Source organism: Ptychodera flava, chromosome 7 (genome assembly GCF_041260155.1).
Source record: "Ptychodera flava strain L36383 chromosome 7, AS_Pfla_20210202, whole genome shotgun sequence".
Lineage (NCBI taxonomy): Eukaryota > Metazoa > Hemichordata > Enteropneusta > Ptychoderidae > Ptychodera > Ptychodera flava.
Genome location: NC_091934.1, coordinates 17,079,541 through 17,102,337, shown reverse-complemented (window position 1 = coordinate 17,102,337; position 22,797 = coordinate 17,079,541). Strand labels below are relative to the sequence as shown.

Sequence of the window (22,797 nt, the reverse complement as noted above, 5' to 3'; positions counted from 1 at the left end):
ATCCATTACTTGTTGAAAAATACCAGACATAAAGTTGGAGCCTTGATCGGACTGGACACATTTAGGGAGGCCAAATAAAGTGAAAATTTGACTAAAGCTCTCACTATAGTCTTTGTCTTTATATTTCTCAGTGGTATGGCTTCTGGGAACCGAGTTGATGTACACATTATTGTCAACATGTACTCATTTCCTGATCTTGTTTTTGGTAGGGCCCAACACAGTCTATTAGTATCCTACTGAATGGTTCTTGAAATGCAGGAATTGGCTGTAAAGGGGCCTTTGGAATGGTCTGATTTGGCTTTCCTACCATTTGACACGTGTGACAAGTTTTACAGAAATGTGCTACATCCTGCCTGAGATTAGGCCAATAAAAGTGACTGAGAATTTTATGATAAGTTTTCCTGACTCCTAAGTGACCAGCCCAGGGCGTTTCATGGGCCAGGCGCAATATTTCAGCACGATAGGGCTTTGGAACCACAATTTGATGTTTTATAGCCCAATCATCATCAACCAAGACGTCTGGAGGTCTCCATTTACGCATGAGAATACCAGATTTTGTATAATAGGAAACAGAGCTATCTGAAGTTTTATCTTCATCATCTACCCTGTCAAACAAAGACAAAATATCTGGGTCTTTGTGTTGTTCTGCAATGAGATTTGATCTAGAAAATGTCTGACTTTGGTCAGCAGAAGTTTTACTGGAAGTTTCAAATCCACGAGGATAACGGAATGATCCGTGTCAAACACCTGACTGAGAAAGGTGTCATTTAAGTCAACATCTGTGACATTATTTTTGAGAGTATTTTGATTCTCGGAAGTTTTCATGGCTCGAGTAATGGCACATGAAGGAAATAAATTGGGTATCTCTTGTTCAATTGGCTCTGGATCTTGATCTAAAGTAGGATTATCAGTCACAAGTGGATTAGTAATGACCTTGTCCCCAGCAAGGTCGTTTCCAAGAAGAAGGTGAATCCCTTCAAAAGGCAAAAAAGGCCTAATACCTAAAGTCACAGGTCCAGAAACAAAGTCCGAAGACAAATAGACATTATGGAGAGGAACAGGAATGTAGTCATTACAATCTACCCCCTTAATAAGAACTTTAGAACCTGAAAATGACTTTTCAGAAAACGGCAGGGTATCTGCCAACAAAAGAGACTGGGAAGCCCCGGTATCTCTTAAAATTTTGACAGGGGTAGCGGAAGAGAAATCACTAGAAAGTGATATAAAACCATTATGAATAAATGGCTCGAAAATACCCATAATGCTATCTTGAGAAGAATTGACCTTGACCTCATTAATTGGGGATAAGAGGGCTTTAACCTCAGAAAATGTGTTACACACATTATTAGACTCTAATTGAGTTGATGAAGAAATAAAGCCGGTGGGCTTAGATCCACTTTGACCACTTTGACCTTCACGTTTTCTTTTCAATTTGAAACAATCTGACATTAAATGGCCGTCTTTCTTACAATAATTACAAGAAAGTGTACCAACTGTTTGTCAGAAGGAGATTGAGACTTGGGATCTGATGATGTGGGAGTGTTACTTGAACTCTGTGAACTGTTGTCATTTGATTTCCTACTGTCCTTTGAGAAATTCTTGGATGAAAAGGAGGAGTTAAATTTACCTGCATTGTTTCTGTAGGAAAAGGACTGGGATGGTTTGCTGAGAAATGAAGATTTGTGAGGTCAATGAGTAATCATCGGCCAAACGTGCAGCAACCTCCAATGTATCTGCCTTTTGTTCATTGATAAACGTCTTGATGTCACTCCGAATGCACCTCTTAAATTCCTCAATCAAAACAAGCTGTCGTAATTTGTCATAATTCTGACTGACCTTTTCAGAAGAGCACAACGATCAAACAGTTGTTCTTTTGTTCGAGCAAATTCAACATAAGTTTGATCCTTCACCTTCTCACAATCCCTAAATTTCTGACGGTAAGCTTCAGGTACCAACTCATAACCCTTGAGAATTAATTCCTTCACAGAATCATAATCTGAAGCCTGCTCTACTGACAACTGAATGTAAATTTCTCTGGCTTTAACCACCAAAGCACTCTGCAAAAGCATAGACCAGGACTCCTTAGGCCAGTTCAGACTCTGAGCAATTTTCTCAAAATGAAGGAAATATTTATCAACATCCTTTTCTTGGAAAGGGGGAACTAACCTGAAATGCTTAGTGATGTCAAACTTGTCTGAAGGGAAGAATTTTCCTGACTGTCCAAGCTCTAAACGTTTTATTTCTAACTGCAGTCGGTGTTCTGCTAATTCTCTTTCCTTTTCTTTTTCCTCTCTTTCTTTCTCCCTTTGTCTTTCTTCCATTTGCAATTCTTTTTCTTTCATTTCCAATTCCCTCTCTTTCTGTCTTTCTTCCATTTCTAACTGCATTGTATTTTTTCTTTTTCTAATGCCTGTCTCTCCTTTTCCATTTGTAATTCTTTTTCTTTCATTTGTAATTTCTTTTTCTTTTTCTAATGCCAATTTTTTTAGCTCGAAATCTGCCTGTATTTCTAATTCCAATTTTTTGAGTTCGAAGGAAGACTCAGGCTCATAATCTTTTAAGGCAGACTCCTCAAAATGGCCAGAATTAACTAAATGTTTTGCAATCTTGAACTGTATTTCTCGCTTGCGCATAGATCTTTTGACATCTACTTTAAGGAAATTGGCCAGTGCTATGAGGTTGTCTTTTCTGAGGGAATTAAATGTGTCCTGATCAAGGTCATCCATAAATTCGTCTGGCTTGAATTCCGCCATGATTGAATTTCGCTGAGTTCACAGTATACAGTAGTTTTGAAAAGGTAGGCAAAATGTTGTCAAACGGCTCAAAATATTCGTATCCCGGACAAGCCCCCAATTTGTTACGTGCAGAGAAAACGAACAAAAGGGTGAACTCAGCAGTTTCACTTTAAACAAAATTTATTACGAAAACAAAACTAATTGCTAAGTTAGGGACAGAGTACAAGCTTTAAAAGTGTACAGACTACTTATCTCAGCTGGGACGGCAAAGCTCCAGTCTCAGAGTTGTAACAGTCAGTCGGATGAATGAACAGTCCTTTGGCTTGCAGGCTTGAAGCTGCACAAAGTCCACAGTATAAATCCAGCGTTGGCAGTGAAGGTCTTGAAAGGTCTTGAGAATGACTACTGCTGGAGTTTAGTAACACACAAGAGACACGATCCCAAAAGTCTGACTGGAAGCTGTGCACGTCCCTTTTATAAAGGCATATAAGAACAATCTAGAACTTTATTGACATGCTAATTACTGTTCTAAAATTATCTCCCTTACACAACTAATCAACTTTCCAGAACATTCCAAACATGACTAATTGAATTCAAGGTTGTGAGGTCATCAAGGGCAGTGACCTTGAGAATGTTCTAGACTAATTGAACTCAGGTCATGATGAGTGTGTGGGGGGAATGACCTACATAACAAAACACCGGTTGAAACACACCTCTATATCACAACTTCCAGTTGTGATAACAAACCAGGCACCAGGCAATGGCAGTGCAACTCCACTATTATTAATATCATGTCTACAGTGACTTGATAATTGTGTAAGTAATCACACCATGTTGTCCACATTATTTTAATGAAGATGTTATTGATGCAAGAAGCTCTTTTATAATATCTGGTGATTCATCTATCCTGATACCACCTTCTTTAACCCTTTACCTGCCAGAGTGTATCACTTGCCCATCTGCCAAGTCAGTAAAAAGTGGCATTGAGCCAAAATCATATGTATTTTCACCCACTTGGCTTAGTAAGTTATAGTAATTTTAGTCTGTAAAAATCATGTGTACAGTATCTCTGTCTTCAGGGACCTTCAAATCTTCAAGTCTTTGTTAGAATGTACCATACGGTACATGTTTTGCTGTACTAGTTTTAACCAACTTGACCTGATGGTGAAATATGAACTTGACCTGATTGTGAAATATGAACTTGACCTGATTGTAAAATATGAACTTGGCAGGCAAAGTGACAGCAGCTGTAAATTTTGATGATTTTTTTTCACAATATTTGATTTTATATAAACTACCATTTCTTGTTCTACTCCCCAAAGCATGTTGATATACACAGTATTCAGCTCATCAACTCAGCCTGTACGTGTGTAAACTGCATTGCTATCGCCGACAAGAGAATCCCAGTCCTAACCAGAATTCAAATGTAAACCATAAGTGTATTTTACACACATCGACACTGTGTTGACAAGTTAAATAAATAAAAGGTGCTTTAACATGTTTTGTGGAGTAGAATAAGAACTTGCACTTGACATACAAAACAACAAAAGGGAGAAATATCATCACTCATTGCGAATCTGCAAAATTCTGATTCGGATGCAGACCAGACAAGGTCTGATCACATGACATACCTCTTGTAGTGACAGAATACTCTTCTTTGCTGGGTCAAGCAGCGTGCTTTCTTCAAAATATTTACGGATTGTCTCAGAGACATCACCCTGTTCAAGATCTGTCAACATGTCATCCTGACTGGTTCCAAATATCTTTTGTAAGTTACAATAAAAAGAATGCATCAAAAGAAAAGATATTGGCAGATACAAAACATAAACATGCTACCAAATTGAAGTTATTAGGCAGAAAAAGAGCAAACTTTAAGTTGGCATACATCAGAAAAAAATTCACACACATGATAACTTAGGCATATGTCTAACAAGTGAGAGTTCAAGCAAAGAGACCACTGAGATGACCTTGAACTGCACAGTCCTAATGCTGAGATGACCTTGAACTGCACAGTCCTAATGCTGAGATGACCTTGAACTGCACAGTCCTAACGCTGAGATGACCTTGAACTGCACAGTCCTAATGCTGAGATGACCTTGAGCTGTAGTCCTAATGCTGAGATGACCTTGAACTGCACAGTCCTAATGCTGAGATGACCCTGAACTGAACAGTCCTAATGCTGAGATGACCTTGAATTGTACAGTCCTAAAACTGATGACCTTGAACTGTACACAGTTGTTGCAGTCATAATTTTTTATGTTGCCTTACCATTTAGGCAGTTTACAAGAAAGTTTAGAACCAGTACCTGTCCTTGAATATGAGTTTACTTAATATTTAGCTGTGTCTTGCATTCGGATAAGGTGGTTTCCCATGTAAAAGTATATTCTCATGAAAATCTTTTTATTTTTTTTGGAAATGGTTACTGTGAAATAAATTGGTCTGAAATGGTTCAAAAAATTGCATAAAATTGAAACAGTTGATATGAATGGTTGAGCAAAGAGACAGCAATTCTGATAATAATCTGAAAATTTTAATCAGTCCGTATTGATGAGCACTTTCCAAAAGCACTTTAGTCTGTCCAAAGCATCACAGTGTCTGTCCTGGACAGAGAGAGATGAGCATTTTTAAAGCCTCATTGAGTACATACCTGACTGTAAAGTTTGATGAGTTGCTTGTTGTTGATATTGTACACCCTCTTCACTGCACCTGGCAACAGGAGCCGTAGCAACAGATACAGATCTCCTTTAAAGCCATCTGTGAAAGAGAAAAGAAAAATTATTGGAGTAAAGATTATTCTCAGAGGTAATGGGTATCTAAACAAAGTCACTTTCCGGTCTATGTGGTTTACTACATGCATATTAAACAGAAAAACATAACATTTTAAACTAAATCAGCCGGAGAGAAACAAGAGGTTTCTAAATATTATGGTTGTAACAGAGCAAAGGATAAACCCATACATGATGCATTTGCAACATAATACAATCCTGAAGGAAATTTAAGCCTCTCAACGTATTTACCTGTATGTGAGCAAACAAAATCTATTTGAAATGACGGGACCATATCTTAGTCCATCAATGGAACCATATCTTAGTCTGTTGATGGAACAGATACACAAGACACATTTGGAGTCTTGATAACATGTGATTTTTATCAAAATATAATATTAATTATTTCTAAAAAACATACATACCCCCTCCATTGCCTTTCTGGATATATGTAGAAACCAGTTTTGTTTTGCCGAGATAGCTAGACTCCTCAGCAACGTCTACACACAACCTTCGGAACTGTCGGAATGAGTTGTCGCGTTTGGTCATGGGGTCTTGATCTTGCTGTGCAGACGGCCCGGCACCTGCAAGAAACATTTCATGTTCATAAAAATGTCATTACAGTGTCATGGAAGTCCTTGTTTACATGATGTGAAAAGACAAATGTATTAAATGTATTCTTTTCTTTCATTTGGGAAAAAAAGACAAAAATATCAATACCAATATCACAGCACAGTTAAAGGGGTAGGTCATTTTATCAGCTGTATCTAAAAGCAAAGAGGCCAACTTGATAAAATTTTCAATGGAAAACGAAGGGCTAACATCATGTAAATACTCAATGTCAACAATGACTAATGCGAGAACCAGGAATTGAGAACTGCCCCTTTAAGTCATCATCAGTGGATCACCGTGTTACATGTAATTCTAATATTACAATCAAATTCATCATGTATACAAGAATAGCATCGAAGGTGACCATTTCATCATATTTTCAAATCTCAAATGGCTCTCTTATTACCCGATTAAAAGATCCAATAGTAAGTCCAAGCCTGATCATGAAATGAACCACTCAAAAAGTCTTGTTGGGAGACAGATCTACTGTAAGCCTCCAAGCCAATATGTGTGAGTAATATTCATCTCATGGTAGATGAACTACATGTACTGATGGTGCAGGGATGATAAAAGGGGATTTTTCAGAAAAATTTCCATGGATTCAAAAGTCAAGGAGTATCTGTGTATGTGGACAGAAAGATCTGTTGGTTGAGGACGTTCTCTCTCTAGCGTAGGGAGCCCTCAAGCAATGGATCTCTCAGTCTACTGTGTAGGAGGCACACAATGGTGTGGGCACTTGAGGAGATTATCGAGACTGTCACAGTTGTAATCTTACCTTCATCAACATCAAACTTAGGAGGAGATTTTGTGGGAGTTGCTTTGGTAGGTGTTTTTTTTGTAGGTGACTGCAATAGGCCAGTGGTCGTGATCGTCGCCTGGACGGCTTTCTTTGCTGGTGACTTCTTTGGAGATGAACTCTTTGCTGCCAATTCTGGAAGCAAAAAGTTAGTAACCTTGGTAATGTGTAATAATAATATACTGTATCAATTACAAACAGCAAACAATATTTTTTGTCATTCACAGAATTGTGTTGAGGAAACAAACTACAGAAATCTTGGATCTGTGCATGGTGAACTATCATCACACATGGTGAGGAATACACACATTGATTTTATATTCCATCTGATCAGTGTACTTCACAACTTAAAGCTACGCATTCGGGAATGACACAAATTATCTCAATCACACAACAAAAATCAACCGGTCTACTAAAACACAATCAGAACAAATATATATACCATTGAAGCATGGAGCTAACTTTCTAGCTCCATGGTTGAAGCAGCCACTTTCATACAATTGAAATAATACTGCCAGTTTATGAGAAGTACATGTAGTTTCCACAGCTTGGAGAAACACAGGGATGACCAATTTATATAACAATTTACACTTTGCAAATTCTTTTGTTTTGCAAATATATTCTTTTGTATAGCATTAACATATGAATAGACTGCTCCAAAATAGAGGGAGGTACACCCCTTGTGGAGAACACTAATGAGTTACTTCAAGAATTCCTTTATCCATTATTACCTCTGATGTGTTTCTTGATGGTATCCTTTTCTTCATCTTCCATATTCTGGAATCCTTCAAGGTCACTGGGATCCTCAATCTTCTTTGTAGTCGCCCTCGCGCGAGACAGCGTCTCAAACATACACGAGATGTGGTAGTACTGCTTCATGTCACTTCCGTCATCAGAGAATGGATTTGGAACAATCTTGGCGATCCTGGGTTCTTTCTTGTTGATGGCTTGCTTGCATTTCTTGCACTTAGATGTTCCAAGTTTGGCATAGTCACAGGAGTATCTGTTGACTGACATTGTGGCCGGTGATGTGTGGTAAAATCTTTGAATGCGATAATTCTCACAGAAAGCAGGAAATGCAGGGCGTCTTCTCAATATAACTGTGAACAGAGAAAATCTGCCGATGGTATCAGATCCAAATGTGTCAGAGTGTCTTTTCAAACTTTTGAAACCTTTCTGTGTTGAGAAGGTTCTCAAACCGGATTTACTGGATACCGTAGACTTTTCCCTGGTGAAAGTGTGAAAGAATCTTGTAAGCTGTACACATCCACAACTTATCTGTCCACGCGAGATCCAATCAGTCACAATCCTTTCAACTTTCCGGGATGCATAAACTGGAATCGACGTGAGCTTTGCTACCATTAGAACAGTACCCTTGCTGTTCTAATTCTGTACCATTGTGCCTGCTCCATGGAAAAGAAACATTCCTGAAAGTGATGTTGTTCAGTAACACAATAGTAAAGCTGCAAAATTTCTGACTGACTGCAAAGATTTACTGCATATGGGTGCTAGCAACCATGACGTAACACAAATGTATGTTGCTGAGGTTGGCAAATGACCGGTGAGTGATTTGGTAAAAAGGAACAATTGCTGCTGTATCTGATTTTCATGTTTTAATACACTGAGATCATCATGGGTAACATGACTGCTGATCCAAAGCTACCAGGAATATCTTAAATATATTTGTAACTTCAGTGCACTTGCAATGTGAAGCTGCATGTACCATACAACTTTACATCTTTCATGAATGAATAGTAAGCCGTACAGCAGTGTCTACATCTGCCTATCTTTTATATGTAGAGTTACCTACCCAACAAGTTCATGAATTGTCTTCATCTTTCTATAGAAATAGGCAGTGAAACCTGTCTAAACTGAACCCTTTTCCCAGTCCCATTCCAATAGAACTCTATGTTAAAAGGACCTCTATAAACCAAACATCTCTCCAAACCAAACAATTTTCTCGGTCCCTGAACAGTTCAGATTAGACAAGTTTTTCTGCATATACTGCTATATATATGTGTGTGTGTGTGTGTGTGTGTGTGTGAGTAACTAAGCTTTACATTCATAATTGTGATATGTATAATTTCTATATAAAAACACAATAACAATGTCGTATGAAGTGGATTGTAAAATTTACACATGCTTGATGTTTTTTCTCACAAGTAGTCATGTAGTTCAGCACACATCCTTGCATATGTGTGTATGTGTGTGTGTGGTATATATGTGCGTGTGGTGTGTATGTAAACATCTAAGTTTATATTCATAATTGTGACATGTATAATTTACGTATTAAAACACAATAACAATGTTGTATGAAGTGGATTGAAAAATGTGCACACATATTTGATGTTTCTCTTACGTGTAGTTCATCACGCATCCATGTATGTATTCAACGGGATAGTATTATTGTGTACACACTGTCACAAGGTGACGCGTATAAGACGCACCGCTGTCAGTGTCACACGCAAGGTTGTTCGCCGAAGGGTCGAATGACAGAATCTACGCCTCAAAGACTCAAATATATGTCACTTATTCATTGCAAAACTCGCAACATGTTCTGACTTGTAGTGTCCTGACCACAAAAACATACTTTGCTGACACAACATTTTCGCACTGACAGCAAAATAAACAACGTGTGAATACTATGACTCACGAGCTGTGAGTGACACATATTGAAACGGCATAGATTTCAATACAACTTGCTTGTACTTGCAGTGGGTTGCGGTGTTCAAAATTCCAGAGAGTTTCTGTGGACGTATTTCATTCAATTTTGCTCTAATATTGCAGAAATGACCTGTTTAGGTATGCCCACTTACCGATACAACAGTGAAATGAAGTTTCGGGCGTCTTTGTTCACATCAGTTTCATTTTGAGCGACGAAAGGTCACGTTGCTCGAGACGCTGACCTTCGAAGACCCCCTAACTTCATATCTTTTTTCTGACTTGCGCCCCCAGCGTTTAGTTTTGTCCAACTCAAAACCGATAGCCAAGATTCCCCAACTGAGGTGAAGCCATTGAGAAATGTTACATAAGGTCTTCTCAAAGCTATACAAAACTGTCTTCTCAAAGGTATACAAAACTATCTGTCTACAGTCTATAAGGTTATAAGGTGCACACAAAAGTGGTGTGTGTGTGTGTGTGTGTGTGTGTGTGTGTGTATATATATATATATATATATATATATATATATATATATATATATATATATATATATATATATATATATATATATATATATATATATATATATATAATTGATTTATTTATAAAGCGACTAAATCCACACAAAGGTGTGATCAGAGACGCTGGGAAAAATACAATCAACATTATAAAAGGTAAGAGGGTTTAAAACAAAACAAAAACATCAATACAATGGATGAGTTCAGTTAAAAGCAGAACTGAAAAGAAGTGTATTAAGACTTGGCAGGCTTGGGGAGCGACGAACATCATATCAATCGGAAGGTTATTCCATAAAAAGGGGGCGGCAATACTGAAGGCACGGTCCCCATATTTCTTTATACGAGACCTGCTTTGACACAGTTTAGATTGGTCAGCGGATCTCAGATTATGGGTTCGGACGTACAAATTAACCATGTTAGAAAGATAACTTGGACCGAGTGAATGGATACATTTATAGGTGAAGATAAGAATCTTAAAAACAGTACGTTGAGAAACAGGCAGCCAATGCAACTGAAACAAAATCGGGGGTGATATGCTCCGTGACTCTTGAGCGAGTTACAATTCTAGCAGCTATATTCTGAATACGTTGAATGCGATTAGCTGAGTATTTTGGAAGACCATAAAGAATAAGCGAATTACATGAATCAATGCGAGAAGTCACAAAAGCGTGAATCAACTGTTCCGTGTCTGATCTAGAAAGATATTTGCGAATATTTGCAATGCGTCGTAAGTGAAAAATAGCTGAGCGGCAGATATTGTTGACATGAGGGTACATCGTAAGACCGGAATCCAGGATAACTCCAAGACTCTTTGTCTGACTTTGAACAGGAATCAAGGTGTCACCGACCCGTATCTCCCGTATTCTATCGTACTAAGTATTTACTGGAAAATGCAGAGAAAGTTACAAATTCAGTTTTATCATCATTCAAAAAAAGGAAGTTTGCAGACATCCAAGACCTAACATGTGAAATACATAATTCAAGATTGCTAGCCATCACAGAGGCATCGTTGATCTTAAAAGACATATACAATGAAGAATCATCTGCATAAAAACTATACAGGCAACCATGACTTGCAACTAATTTCAAAAAAGGAGATGTATATACATTGAATAGTATAGGGCCAAGAACCCTCGTTGAACCCCATGTGTCAATTTGACGGGAACATGATTTAGTGGAATCGATAACAACACACTTGCTACGGTTAGAAAGATATGAGCGAAACCAATTGTCATCCTAGAAACAGATTATTTGAGTCAATCACTTAGAACCAATAGCATTTGTCCATTGATACTGCGAGTAGCAATTATATCAAAGTAAGAGGCCACACACCTTCCGATGTTCGTTAGCCCAAACTGAAGCAATTTCCCGATCAGAAAGTCTCATAGCGTCAGTCGACAAATATCAAAATAATCAAAGTAAAAGGCTACCATTTGTCTAAAGTTTCAACCCAACCCTTTCCAGTATTCAAGCCACCACAGAAATAATCAATCAATCAAATCAGCGAAAACAAACTTGCAAATCTCTTCTTGTCAGACTCTGTTATCAATCAAAGAATCTAAAGAAAACCCAAGTTCTTGCTGCTCTTTATACAAAAAACAACAAAACCCAGAACCCCGATAGAAGTTACATTAGTCAGAATATTCCGTGTAAACAATGTCAAGTTGTATGTGATACTGAGAAGATTCATGTAACCATTTCAGGTTATATCAAACATGACATTGTGTGTATATGTTGGACAAAAACTTGCTATGATATCAAATCCACTAAAACACTGTTGTCTCTAAACATTTCAACACAAACACAACATAAATTATATAAAATTTATTGGTGACTGATTCAAAAACAATTTCCAGGCCCGTTTAAATCAGTAAAAGGTATAAAAATCAGTTTCAAGCCAGATTTGAAAACGCACTGCAGCCATAGGGAGTTGCAGAAATGTCCTTCCCCAGGGGTCGGGTTCCTTAGTCTTAGGTTCTTCATGCTTTGGTTTATTTTAATTTACTTTAAGGTAGTATGCACCTCGAAAGTGAAAGACTTAAACTTTTTCTCTAACTTTCCTCAAGGAATCTTCCAATCATTCTCTTCCAAAATCAAGAATAAAAATAGGGGGTCACCGTGCAAATTTTGGTACTAGAGAAACAAATAACCCAAGATTTACCGATATTAGAAATTCAAAATGGCCGCCATCCCTTGTTAACTCTATGGCGAAAAATAAAAATTTTCGAATTTCAAAAAGCTAAGCCGGTGAAAAGTTTTCTTTCACAAAGAACTTTAAAATGAACCCCCACATGTGGTATATCAGAAAAGAACTGTAAAAGTTTGAGAGTCCGAATGTCTGTCCCCGAGGTGCGTTCTACCTTAATACGTTTGGCTGTGATATTTATTGCTAATAAAGATTTATACTGCCACAACTTGGTGTCTCGGCACTTAGCACTGGTTTTGTAACGATTTCTTTCTCCTTCGCCGTGTCTCGTATTTGTCCTTTGGAAATCCTACGCGAACTTTTGTCACTGTTTTTCGTCTATTATCTGATGCGTTTGATTGCCTAAAAGTTCGACGTTCACCATAGTAACAAAATAAGACAGCAATCAAGCATTACTTGTTATACGCGTCTCGGAGCACAATGTTAATGACGTCGATACAATGTGAGTCCAAGTGTTCTGGTCCTTGACAACTATTTACAAGTAAGGGTCATTTTCTGAATTTATTTCAAATCACATACAATTTACACAATATGTCAACACATTGTTAATCTAATTGTTCTAGTCAGTAACAACCATTTATAAGTACATTAAAACGCGGAATTAACAGATCCTTTACTGTATTCATTTCAAATCACATACCATTTACATAATATGTTAACACATCGTTCAAATGTTATTCATGGGGTATACGCTGAAGTGTCCATGCCACATGTTATCTTAAGGAATACAGAAGAAAATGTATTTTAGCGGTATTTCATGCAGCATTGACAATAGGTTCATCCTCGTAGGCCTAGATGTTTGTAAACATGACCACACGATGTCATACATTTTACACTTTAAACAGTAAGCAAGAGGTGAATTTTCGACCTCATATTAGTCTTGTAATATGACAGCCCTTCATCGGAAGCACTGCGTGAATACCCTCCGCCCGACTGAGGCCTATTTTACTAGTCCCAGTCTATGAGTTCGGGACTTTCTCCAAGAACTGCCTTGTAGGGTTTGCGCCCTCTACGGCGCAATCTTCGATAGGCAGCAATACAAAGCAACACCATGAAGCCCAACATCAACAGTCCCGCTGTCGATATCAACAGGCCGGTGAAACCTTTGCGTGTGTTCTTGAAGTTTCTTATTCTTTCCGGTGATATCCTCACACGTTTCTTGCCTGAAAACAAAATAAAATAAATGGTTGACGACAGTACCTCATCAAAATTCTCGCGGAGTAGAAATTTGGATTGAATTACCACTAGGTCTATTATACAATGCCTTATGGGATTTTCATAGTGCAAATGCTTCAAGAAAGCAAGGGTTTCGTTCGTTCGACACAAATCATTTCTTGAGCAAAAAATCCTTCAAGAACTCATGCTAAGAGAAAGATTTGGTTTCCGGATATATTTATTTATTCCTCGTAACGTTCAATATGCCAATATTCACGGACGGACTTGTCTCAGTGCGTATATTCCGGAGTATCCCCTTCTTCCTATGCTGCACTGAGGGTGCAGGATTCGGAGCGAGTCGATCACAAACCTTTATCGGCGGTAGCCGAAGCGACTCACCTTGGCAAGTCACGTTCCCATTACAAACTTCGGTCTGCTTCGATGGACCCGTACAGGTCGCCTCTCGCCCATCAACATGGTAAGGCGTGATGCAACGGTGCGTTCGCGTGCGGTTACCAGGGCCGCAAGATGTAGAGCATGGTGTCCATGGCAACCACTCCGACCATCTACTGCCCGTGAAACCTGGTTCTAGAAGGGAGACTATTGGTTAGTTCAGATGAACGTGTACAGATGCATAAATTTCAAGGCTTTCAGAAAATATATAGTGTATATATATATATATATATATATATATATATATATATATATATATATATATATATATATATATATATATATATATATATATATATATATATATATATATATATAGTATACATATTCTCAGTTATAGATAAGGTATAGCAATGTTCCAAGATATACTGCTAACCACTCGCAAGATTTTGCATTGATCTAAGTTGCCTAGTGGGCATGTAGTGGGCAATGGGGAATTTCAGTAGTGGGAGAGGGCAATGGGGAGTTTGAATTGTTGTGGGGAGAGGGGAGCGGGCAGACCATAGATACTTGAGGGCAGTGGGCATCAAAATCCAGTGGGAGGGCACATTTTCCGTGTATGCCAGTAAGGGGGCAGTTACGAACAGCTCTACTTTCCCCTCTAAATTTAAGGTCAAGGTCAAAACTAAGTAAAGTCGGTATATCAGCCTTCAAAACATGTTTTGTGATGGTTTTGCGAAATTAATGAAATTTACCAGTTGGCGGCATCTGACTATTGGTACATGCAACTGGGGGCCTGTGGGACAACAGCAGCACCACTATTACACTGAAAGGTCCGTGGCACTCGGACGCTCCCTACGCTCCGCACCTCTTACGGGGGAAGGGGGGGCGTAGGGAGCGCCCTCGAGTGACGGATCTACTCTACTACCAACCTGTCGTTTTCCTCGCACACTGATCATTCTCCTCTTCCTCGCAGTCGAGCGTCTCAACACCACGCCCCTCACACGGCACATCGTCATTCTTACACAATCGAGACCTCTCTTTCAGACCATCACAGCACGCCTTCCAGGGACCCCAGTCAGACCAACCTTGTTATATCATGGAAACGAAAGTAAACGGGCAATCAGTCTTCAAAGCTTCAAATATGTTATGTTATGAAAAATAAATCGTCAGTTTAATAATCTATGCAGTGTAGTTTAGTATTTTAAATGTTTACTTTGTCGAAAGGTGTAAGTTTGCTGTTCGGTTGAAATTATTAGTTTCCAACCATAAATTGTGAAGTTACGGTTGTAATTATTAGTTTCCAACCATAAATTGTGAAGTTACGGTTGTAATTATTAGTTTCCAACCATAAATTGTGAAGTTACGGTTGTAATTATTAGTTTCCAACCATAAATTGTGAAGTTACGGTTGTAATTATTAGTTTCCAACCATAAATTGTGAAGTTACGGTTGTAATTATTAGTTTCCAACCATAAATTGTGAAGTTACCTTCTCCGAGCTGCAAATGGCATTCATCTAAATCACAATGCGCGACTTCCAAGGCGTCTCCATGACAACCTACAATACTCGGTTCAGGCCCGTGGCAAGTCCTCTTTCTTTCTTGTTGCCCAAGGCAGCAAGGAGACCAAACCGACCATCGTGACCAACCTGATGTGAAAAAAGGGAGAGAGTCAAACAAATAAAGATAACAGCACAGTCGTTTGGTGGGCTATTCAGCTCTGGGACTATTCCACCCATAGACGAGTGTACAGAAGCGAGAGGGTTGTTTCTCGCTTCTGTACACTCGTCTATGGGTGGAATAGTCCCAGAGCTGAATAGCCCACCAAACGACTGTGATAACAGCAAATTTTTCACCAATCTCGGTTACCCACACTGCTCTGCGGGGCAGTCATTCTGGCTGCCCCTACACAGGAGAGCCATAAGTTTTCACTTGACGTTCAGGACGGCTTACTCAATTGGTACAGCTGTGAAGTTTATAATTCCTTATCTCGTTCTAGTGTTGGATTTTCATGAGTTCTGTACATGTATCACCACACCTTCGAGTCCAGTGCATCTGTCTTCGTCACAGTCCAGCGTTTCCATAAAAATACCATGACAACGCTCTCCGCTTCCTACCGGAGCCGGGTTGTCACACTCCCTGTGGCGCTCTTGAATACCATCACAACACGGTGTCCACGCACCCCAACCTGACCAACCACCATTGACTTTGAAAGAAAACAGAATCACGGGCATGGTTTAGTGATGCGCAAACAGCAATGATAATAAAATGGGTCTGTCTAACCAACGAATAATATTGACTTATGGATTGGGCGCAAAGAGGCGAGTTTTTCCGTCCAAGCGAAGATTAAAATTGTCTTTTGCGCCCCTTTCAAATGATGTTTTTTTATCGTCTTCAGCAACTCATGTCACACATGTCCCTATGACTGTTTAAAAATGAGTTCGTTCAAAAGAAAGTACAAAAAAAAACGGTTTTAATCTTTCGTCTAATCATTTCTCTCTGTTAGCGATGTATTTTATACGATTGTCTAAGAGTATTGCTGTTTAGTGTACCCGGTTCCTTCGACTATGCACCATATCTATTATATTCGTCTGCTCTCTCCATCCTATTCCGATCTACTCACCATGACAAGGCCCAGCGTTGCACTCGATCATTTCGATCATTGGCCCCTTACAGCCTGTCTCATCGACGCCACCAGCGGGCATCTGACACGAACGATGCCTCCTGCGACTTCCATAGTGACACGTCACTGAGCACTTCGACCATGGCATCCATTCACTCCAGTGTGCCGTTTCCTTGGTGACACCTGGGACGTTGGCGTTGGGATAATACATTTTCAGTCGAAAAAGAGATGGTCTCGAAGTCTCAATTTCTAAAACGAATTGATAATGTTTTCGACGAATCTCATTTTCATTGCCAAGCATTCATTGATCATTTTCGAATTAACATTTACTTAAAAGAAAAACAGGCTCTACTTTTGTACCTCTCACAACTTTCTTGTCTCGTTTTCTTTAAACCTGCTGTTTCTGAGCTCATGAGTAAAAAGTTAAAATATCCCTGCATGAAATTTAACCCCATCCCCAAGATGATGGGTAAATGTAATCTTAAGGTAGAATGCGCCTCGGGGAAAGATATTTGGACTCTCAAACTTTTCCAATTCTTTTCTGACCTACCACTTGTGAGGGCTCATTTTGAAGCCCTTTGCTTATGAAAAACTTTCACCGTCTTAGTTTTTCGAAAATCGAAAATTTTATTTTTCTCCGTAGAGTTAATACAGGGATGGCTGCCATTTTGAATTTCAAATGTCGGTAAATCTTAGATAATTCGTTTCTCTAGTACCAAAATTTGCGCGGTGACCAAACTTTCATGCTTGATTTTGAAAGTGAATGTTTGAAAGATTCCTCGAGGAAACTTTGAGCAAAAGTACAAGTCTTTCACTTTCGAGGCGCATGCTACTTTAACGCGAATTCTTTCATAACAATAATATTTACCGTGAATATAATGTCCTGGGCGGGGTGTTGGCCTTGGAGTGATTGACAATGCCTTTGGTTTCTTGGTTAGAGTTGATATAAAATGTATTATGTGGCTGTGATCTGCTTCCTCTCCAGATTCGCCGGCTTCTTGTTTTTTCATGGAGACATCGACGACTTTTCCCACTTCTTCCAACTGCCCAGAGAACAGGTGTCCCAGCTGGATTGTATTGTTCAGCAACATGTATTGTAATGATTCGTGTTGTTTCAACAGTTCGTCGCGGGAAGTCTCCTCGCTCTCTGTCGCAGAAATGTCACTCACCACAGACGACAACTCATCGATCATAAAAACAAAAGTGCCGTTCTTCCCAGCGGTATTAGCGCTCTCACAGTCCAGCTCTATACACTCTTGCAAGTCCATCCACGAGCCAGGGCAAGTCTCTTCCAAGCAAGTGCGCAGTCTGAGTTTCTCTCCCCGGCCACAGTCGACGGAGCAGTCCGACCACGACGACCAGTCTGTCCATGTTGATGCTGTACGATTTACACCTTGAATAAGAATTTAAAGACGGAAGGAAGTTATAGATACAATTGGGACAACAAGTTTGTAATAAATAGGTAGCACGGATTTCGAAGACTGGCATATTTCACTCAAGAGCCAAGCATTGATCTCGGAAACCTGCCATGTTGGGAGAGAATTTTATTCCACAGTCACATTGTGACGTCAGCCTAAGATAGAAATTCAAAGTCAATGCCGCTTTTAAAACTACGAAAAACATCTGCACATTACTGAAACACATAAAGTAACGCAGAATGAAACAATTTCAATATAAAACGAAATGTTAAATGTTTGAAAGGAGAACACATGACATTTGCAAAAAGGTATATACTAAACCTACCCGAAAATAGCAAAGCCAATGCTACCAAGCCGTGAAATAAGAATATCATTATTTCACAGACTTTAAAATTAAAAACACCCCTACATCACTGTACCCTCATTACGCCTCATCGGTTTTCGCGTTGATTGGTACAAGCGTCCTAAAAGCAATATCAAGTTTTGCAATGATCACGTAAAACTAACTAGAAAACGGGAAGGCAAAATATTCTATCTCATCGAATCCCTGAAAGCATCCAGTAACGTTGGTGTCGAACTTTCCTGTACTGTTTCTAAACTGCGCGCGCATTCTAAGAATCATATCTGCGCGCCCAACACGCTTTAGAATGGATCCCTTCGAATGTTCAATCACCATTACTGACCACGCGTTTGACATATTCTCAGCAACATTGTCAATTCATCTCACGTTTTCATCCCGATCTCATTGCCATGATGTAAATTTGGGAAGTGGGCTCAGCGATCCATGGAATTGCTGGTATTTCTATCAGCATTATTGATCATGGGTATCCCAGCATGCATCTGTGCTCAAGGTAAGTCAACCACTCACTAGCGACAACGTAAATTTTAACCAAATATGTTTTTTTTCTGTGTATTTTGTATGCACAAGCGCTGGGTGTCTCCAAGACAACGTTCTATGACGTCATCAGAGGCTCCGGGATTGCATAATGAACCGTGACGTAGGCGATGACGCAAAATTTGACGTAGGTATTGCAGGCAAATTCAATCTGAAGATTAACAGTGGTACAAACATTACATCCGTCTATTACCTTATTTCCACTAGTAAAATGGCGAAAATGGTATTTATGACATATCTACATTTCCTTTTACACAAATTTTTCGTTGATACATCGCGGCTGAATATGTATAAAATTTGCCAATTGGAACCCATTCACAATATTGTGCAAATGTTATCGACCTGTCCGTCACGTAGCGCAGACGATACCTGACTGAAAAGCTGAAACATACAGTATCCGCCGTAAGCGGCGCTTTTTTAATGGAATTGCAGACGATTCCCTACGCGTAACGATTCCCTAAAGTTTTACCATAGGGACCTCAGATGTGAATAAAAAACGAGTAAACAAACAAACAAAAAAATAAAGCGATAAACAATATACAGAAAAAGAAAATGAAAAACAAAGACAAAGAACGAATAAGTAAAACAAACACGCTTTGTAACCAACCAACAAACAGGCTAACTGAAAAAAGTGACTAAAAATATGTGATAATTATGTATACAAGAGCAATTGTGAAACTAACGATCAACGTCCGCAATCACCTTGTAACGAAATGGTCCTCCTCTCTCATTTGCCAACGTACGATGATTTTTAACAATTTTTGATTGAAAGTCTTGCAGGTCCTGTTCTACTCCCCAAAGCACGTTTAAAGCCCAAGTAATGCTAATTTTTGATGATAATTTCACCATTTTTATTTTGGATGTGAACCATGCATAATTCCTTGTTCTACTCCCCAAAGCATGTTTAAACACCCACTTTTTATTAGCTTATCAACTAGCGTCTACACACAGTCACCTGTGGTCATTCCGCTCTGCGTCTATGCGCCCAATATGCATAGACGTGTGTACATATTCCTGAGAAGAAGAAAGTCAGGAAACCAAATGGCTATTTCGTATAGGGATATGCCGCCATGTCATCTTCGGCGTTTGATTTTAACGTGAAAATTAGCAAGTTCATCTATCATGTAACCGTCGATCGTTCCCTATCATTCTCAAAATTCATAACTGATACTTAATCTGCTTCAAAAATGCTTCTTCTTCTCAGGCAGTACACACGTCTATGGGGCGCATAGACGCAGAGCGGAATAGACCACAGGTGACTGTGGTCTACAGGGTAAAGTGTACCGTTATTATTTACTAGTCCGGACCAGAATTCACCCGTCGACAATAACAATGCATTGTACACATGTACAGGCAGAGTTGACAAGTTGAATACTGTGTATCTCGATATAGTTTGAACAGTAGAACAAGAAACTGGTAGTTGAGATTAAAAAAACTGAAAAAAATCACCAAGAGTTACAGCTAGTGGCCCTTTAAACGACCGCCTCCCCGAAACAAAATCAAGACCAGTGCCAACAAGACACTCCCTTACTTGGTGCGGGTTGAACATGAAGTAATGGCGACACGTGAAGCATCCGACTCACCTGGAGCTGGACAAGTAATGTTCCCATTGCAAGCTTCGGTCTGCCTTGATAGACCCGTACAGGCCACCTCTCGCCCATCGATATGGTCAGGCGCGACGCAACCGCGCGATCGCGTGCGGTTACCAAGGCCGCAAGATGTAGAGCATGGTGTCCATGGCAGCCATTCTGACCATCTACTGCCCTTGAAACCTGGTTCTAAAAGGAGAATATTTTTAATTTTATTTCCCTCAGCCTACGGACTCGGAAAATTGCAATGTGTTTCGTGTTGACAAACGGTAGCCATAGCCTTCATTGCCACGTAGTGTGTAACCTATTCCCTGTCGCATAATCTGTAGGCATAAAATCTCAAATTCTAGCGTACGCTTCAATTCGTTCCCAGTGGAATATTTTAATTATAATGATGTGATGTTAAAACAAACCTTTTTGCGCCTTTGCTTTTAAATTAAGTAACTTGCGATCTATCGTATCACGTTTTCAATATCTTTGCGACGAAAGATTTGTTTGCTGATGGCGTTGAAGAGACGATTTCAGGTAATGTCTTGTTTTCATTACTTTGTACCAAACCTTGAATTTAAAGTTACCTTCTCTTGGCTGCAACTGGCATTCGTCTGAATCACAATTTGCAACTTCCGAGGCGTTTCCCTGACAATGTTCAATGCCCGGTTCACTCTTGTAGCAAGTCCTATTTCTTTCTTGTTTACCATGACAACACGGCGACCAAACCGACCATCGTGACCAACCTGATGTGGCAGAAAACGAGTGTAAAACAAACTCCAAGCTAAAATGCGATATATGTGACTTGATGTGTATACAAGTTTCTAATTTGCTACTGCTGTGAAGTCATTGCAGTGTTTTGTTCAAAAGTCGGAATTTTAATTAGCTTTATACTTCCACTAAAGCCAATGTAAAATCGTGATGCATGTAGGAGAATTGTTAATATTGTTAAGTTATTTCAGTATTTTTGTTCAAATGTCAGAGTATCTCATTGGCTACATGTATATCAGCACCTTCGAGTTCAGCACAGGAATCTTCACTGCAGTCCTTCGTATGACAATGCCATGGCAACGCTCCCCGTTCCCCACCTGAGCCGGGTTGTTACATTCCCTGTGGCGCTCTTGAATGCCATCACATCACGGTGTCCACGCACCCCAACCTGACCATCGCAATAACTTTGTAGCACAGTCACGCACGCAAATCACAAAGTTGGTTTGACAAACAGCAACACAGTGAATTTGCACTGAACAAAGTGAGTGAAGAACTTATTCGGTGAAATGAGGATTGAAAATTTTCTTTCGGCCTTCTGTCAAATGATGCTCTTTTTCATTTTTTACCGTACTTCATCAATTCGTCAAGTACAATTACTTATACTGCTTCGCGCCTTTGAACGTGTCAAGTCAAATGTGAGAACAATTCTTTGTTTTGGTCTTGGTATTTCTCTTCGAAAATGTATTTTCATAGATTGTCACAGAATATCACCGTCCTTCTAAGTTCAAAATAGTCGTGTTTTCGACTATCAACCATCTCTGCTCCATTTATCAGCTCCCCCCCCCTCCCCGTTGCGATCTACTCACCACCACAAGGACCAGAATAGCACTCGATCGCTTCCAACGCTGCCCCCACACAGCCTGTCTCATCGACGCCACCAGTGGGCGCCTGACATGAACGGTGCCTTCTGCGACTGCCATTGTGGCACGTCACTGAGCACTCTGACCATGGCATCCACTCGCTCCAGCGTGCTGTTGCCTTGGTTACATTTTGGATATGATGCTCCGGATAGTACATTTTCAATCGAACGAGAGACTCCGTCGTTGTTTTATTTTCTGAAATAGCGAGGAATATTTTTTACCACTATTATTTGTATAACAGACATTTCTTTCTTTCAAATTTGAATTTGCAAAATGTACAAAGTTGGCGCAAGTTTTAAGCCCCTGTTTTCTCTTAGTTTGGCTTTGTTTTGCATTGCTTTGTCACACTTGTCGACCTCTTGTAACTGAATGATCCAGAAACAAACGAAATCTATCGATGGAATTCAACAATTCATATCCATTGGTTAAGCCTTTCCCTCAAGGAGGGCATGAGATGGGACATATTTCTAAAGACAACCTCAAGACATTGCGTAGACTCCCTGTTGATATCAATAAACCTTACTTTGGGTATCTTTCACAGGTCTCAGTGATTGCGTCGGAACTAAAGATAATTTCTTCGGCTTCTCGGTTAGGGTTGGTATCATCTTCGGCTTCTCGGTTAGCTCTTGTAACTTCTTCGGCTTATGGGCTAGGGTTGGCAATTTCTTTGGTTTCTCATTTAGGGTTGGTAATGTCTTCGTTTCCTCAGTTAACCTTGGTAATTTCTTTGGCTTCTCAGTAAGGATTGGTAATTTCTTCTTTTTCTCAGTTAGCGTTGGTAATCTTTTCGGCTTATGGTCTAGGGTTGGTAA

The 22,797-nt window shown here is 39.5% G+C and overlaps 2 protein-coding genes across 3 annotated transcripts in view; both read right to left on the bottom strand.

The window, feature by feature from the left end:
• Positions 1 to 9,340, bottom strand: part of LOC139136888 (DNA ligase 3-like) — a 41,082-nt gene extending 31,742 nt beyond the window's left edge. The window contains 6 exon segments of the mRNA XM_070704732.1: positions 4,367 to 4,498; positions 5,383 to 5,489; positions 5,926 to 6,084; positions 6,888 to 7,043; positions 7,640 to 8,311; positions 9,268 to 9,340. Coding sequence (XP_070560833.1) covers positions 4,367 to 4,498; positions 5,383 to 5,489; positions 5,926 to 6,084; positions 6,888 to 7,043; positions 7,640 to 8,270 — 1,185 coding nt within the window. The 5' untranslated portion in view covers positions 8,271 to 8,311; positions 9,268 to 9,340.
• Positions 9,341 to 12,711: 3,371 nt separating this feature from the next.
• LOC139136138 (A disintegrin and metalloproteinase with thrombospondin motifs adt-1-like) lies at positions 12,712 to 22,210 on the bottom strand. 2 transcript variants are annotated; one of them, XM_070703900.1, is made up of 10 exons: positions 21,932 to 22,207; positions 20,942 to 21,100; positions 20,361 to 20,555; positions 17,333 to 17,857; positions 16,465 to 16,713; positions 15,880 to 16,047; positions 15,332 to 15,490; positions 14,774 to 14,929; positions 13,848 to 14,036; positions 12,712 to 13,456 (listed from the first exon to the last, which is right to left on the bottom strand). In XM_070703900.1, exons 1-10 carry the CDS (start codon positions 22,140 to 22,142, stop codon positions 13,242 to 13,244), a joined length of 2,226 nt encoding a protein of 741 aa, XP_070560001.1. In that variant the 5' UTR covers positions 22,143 to 22,207; the 3' UTR covers positions 12,712 to 13,241. The 2 variants fall into 2 exon arrangements, with proteins under 2 accessions (XP_070560001.1, XP_070560002.1); XM_070703901.1 differs by lacking the exon at positions 14,774 to 14,929 and having other exon boundaries at positions 21,932 to 22,210.
• Positions 22,211 to 22,797: the final 587 nt, after the last annotated feature.

What these genes read in the sequence shown, in the direction of transcription:
- LOC139136138 (XM_070703900.1), bottom strand. Translation starts at nt 22,142, where the DNA reads ATGTACTATCCGGAGCATCATATCCAAAATGTAACCAAGGCAACAGCA. An exon ending in CCATTTGCAGCTCGGAGAAG is followed by an intron (nt 14,930 to 15,331) that starts GTAACTTCACAA and finishes TGATATAACAAG; the next exon opens with GTTGGTCTGACTGGGGTCCC. An exon ending in GTGTGCGAGGAAAACGACAG is followed by an intron (nt 14,037 to 14,773) that starts GTTGGTAGTAGA and finishes TCTCCCTTCTAG; the next exon opens with AACCAGGTTTCACGGGCAGT.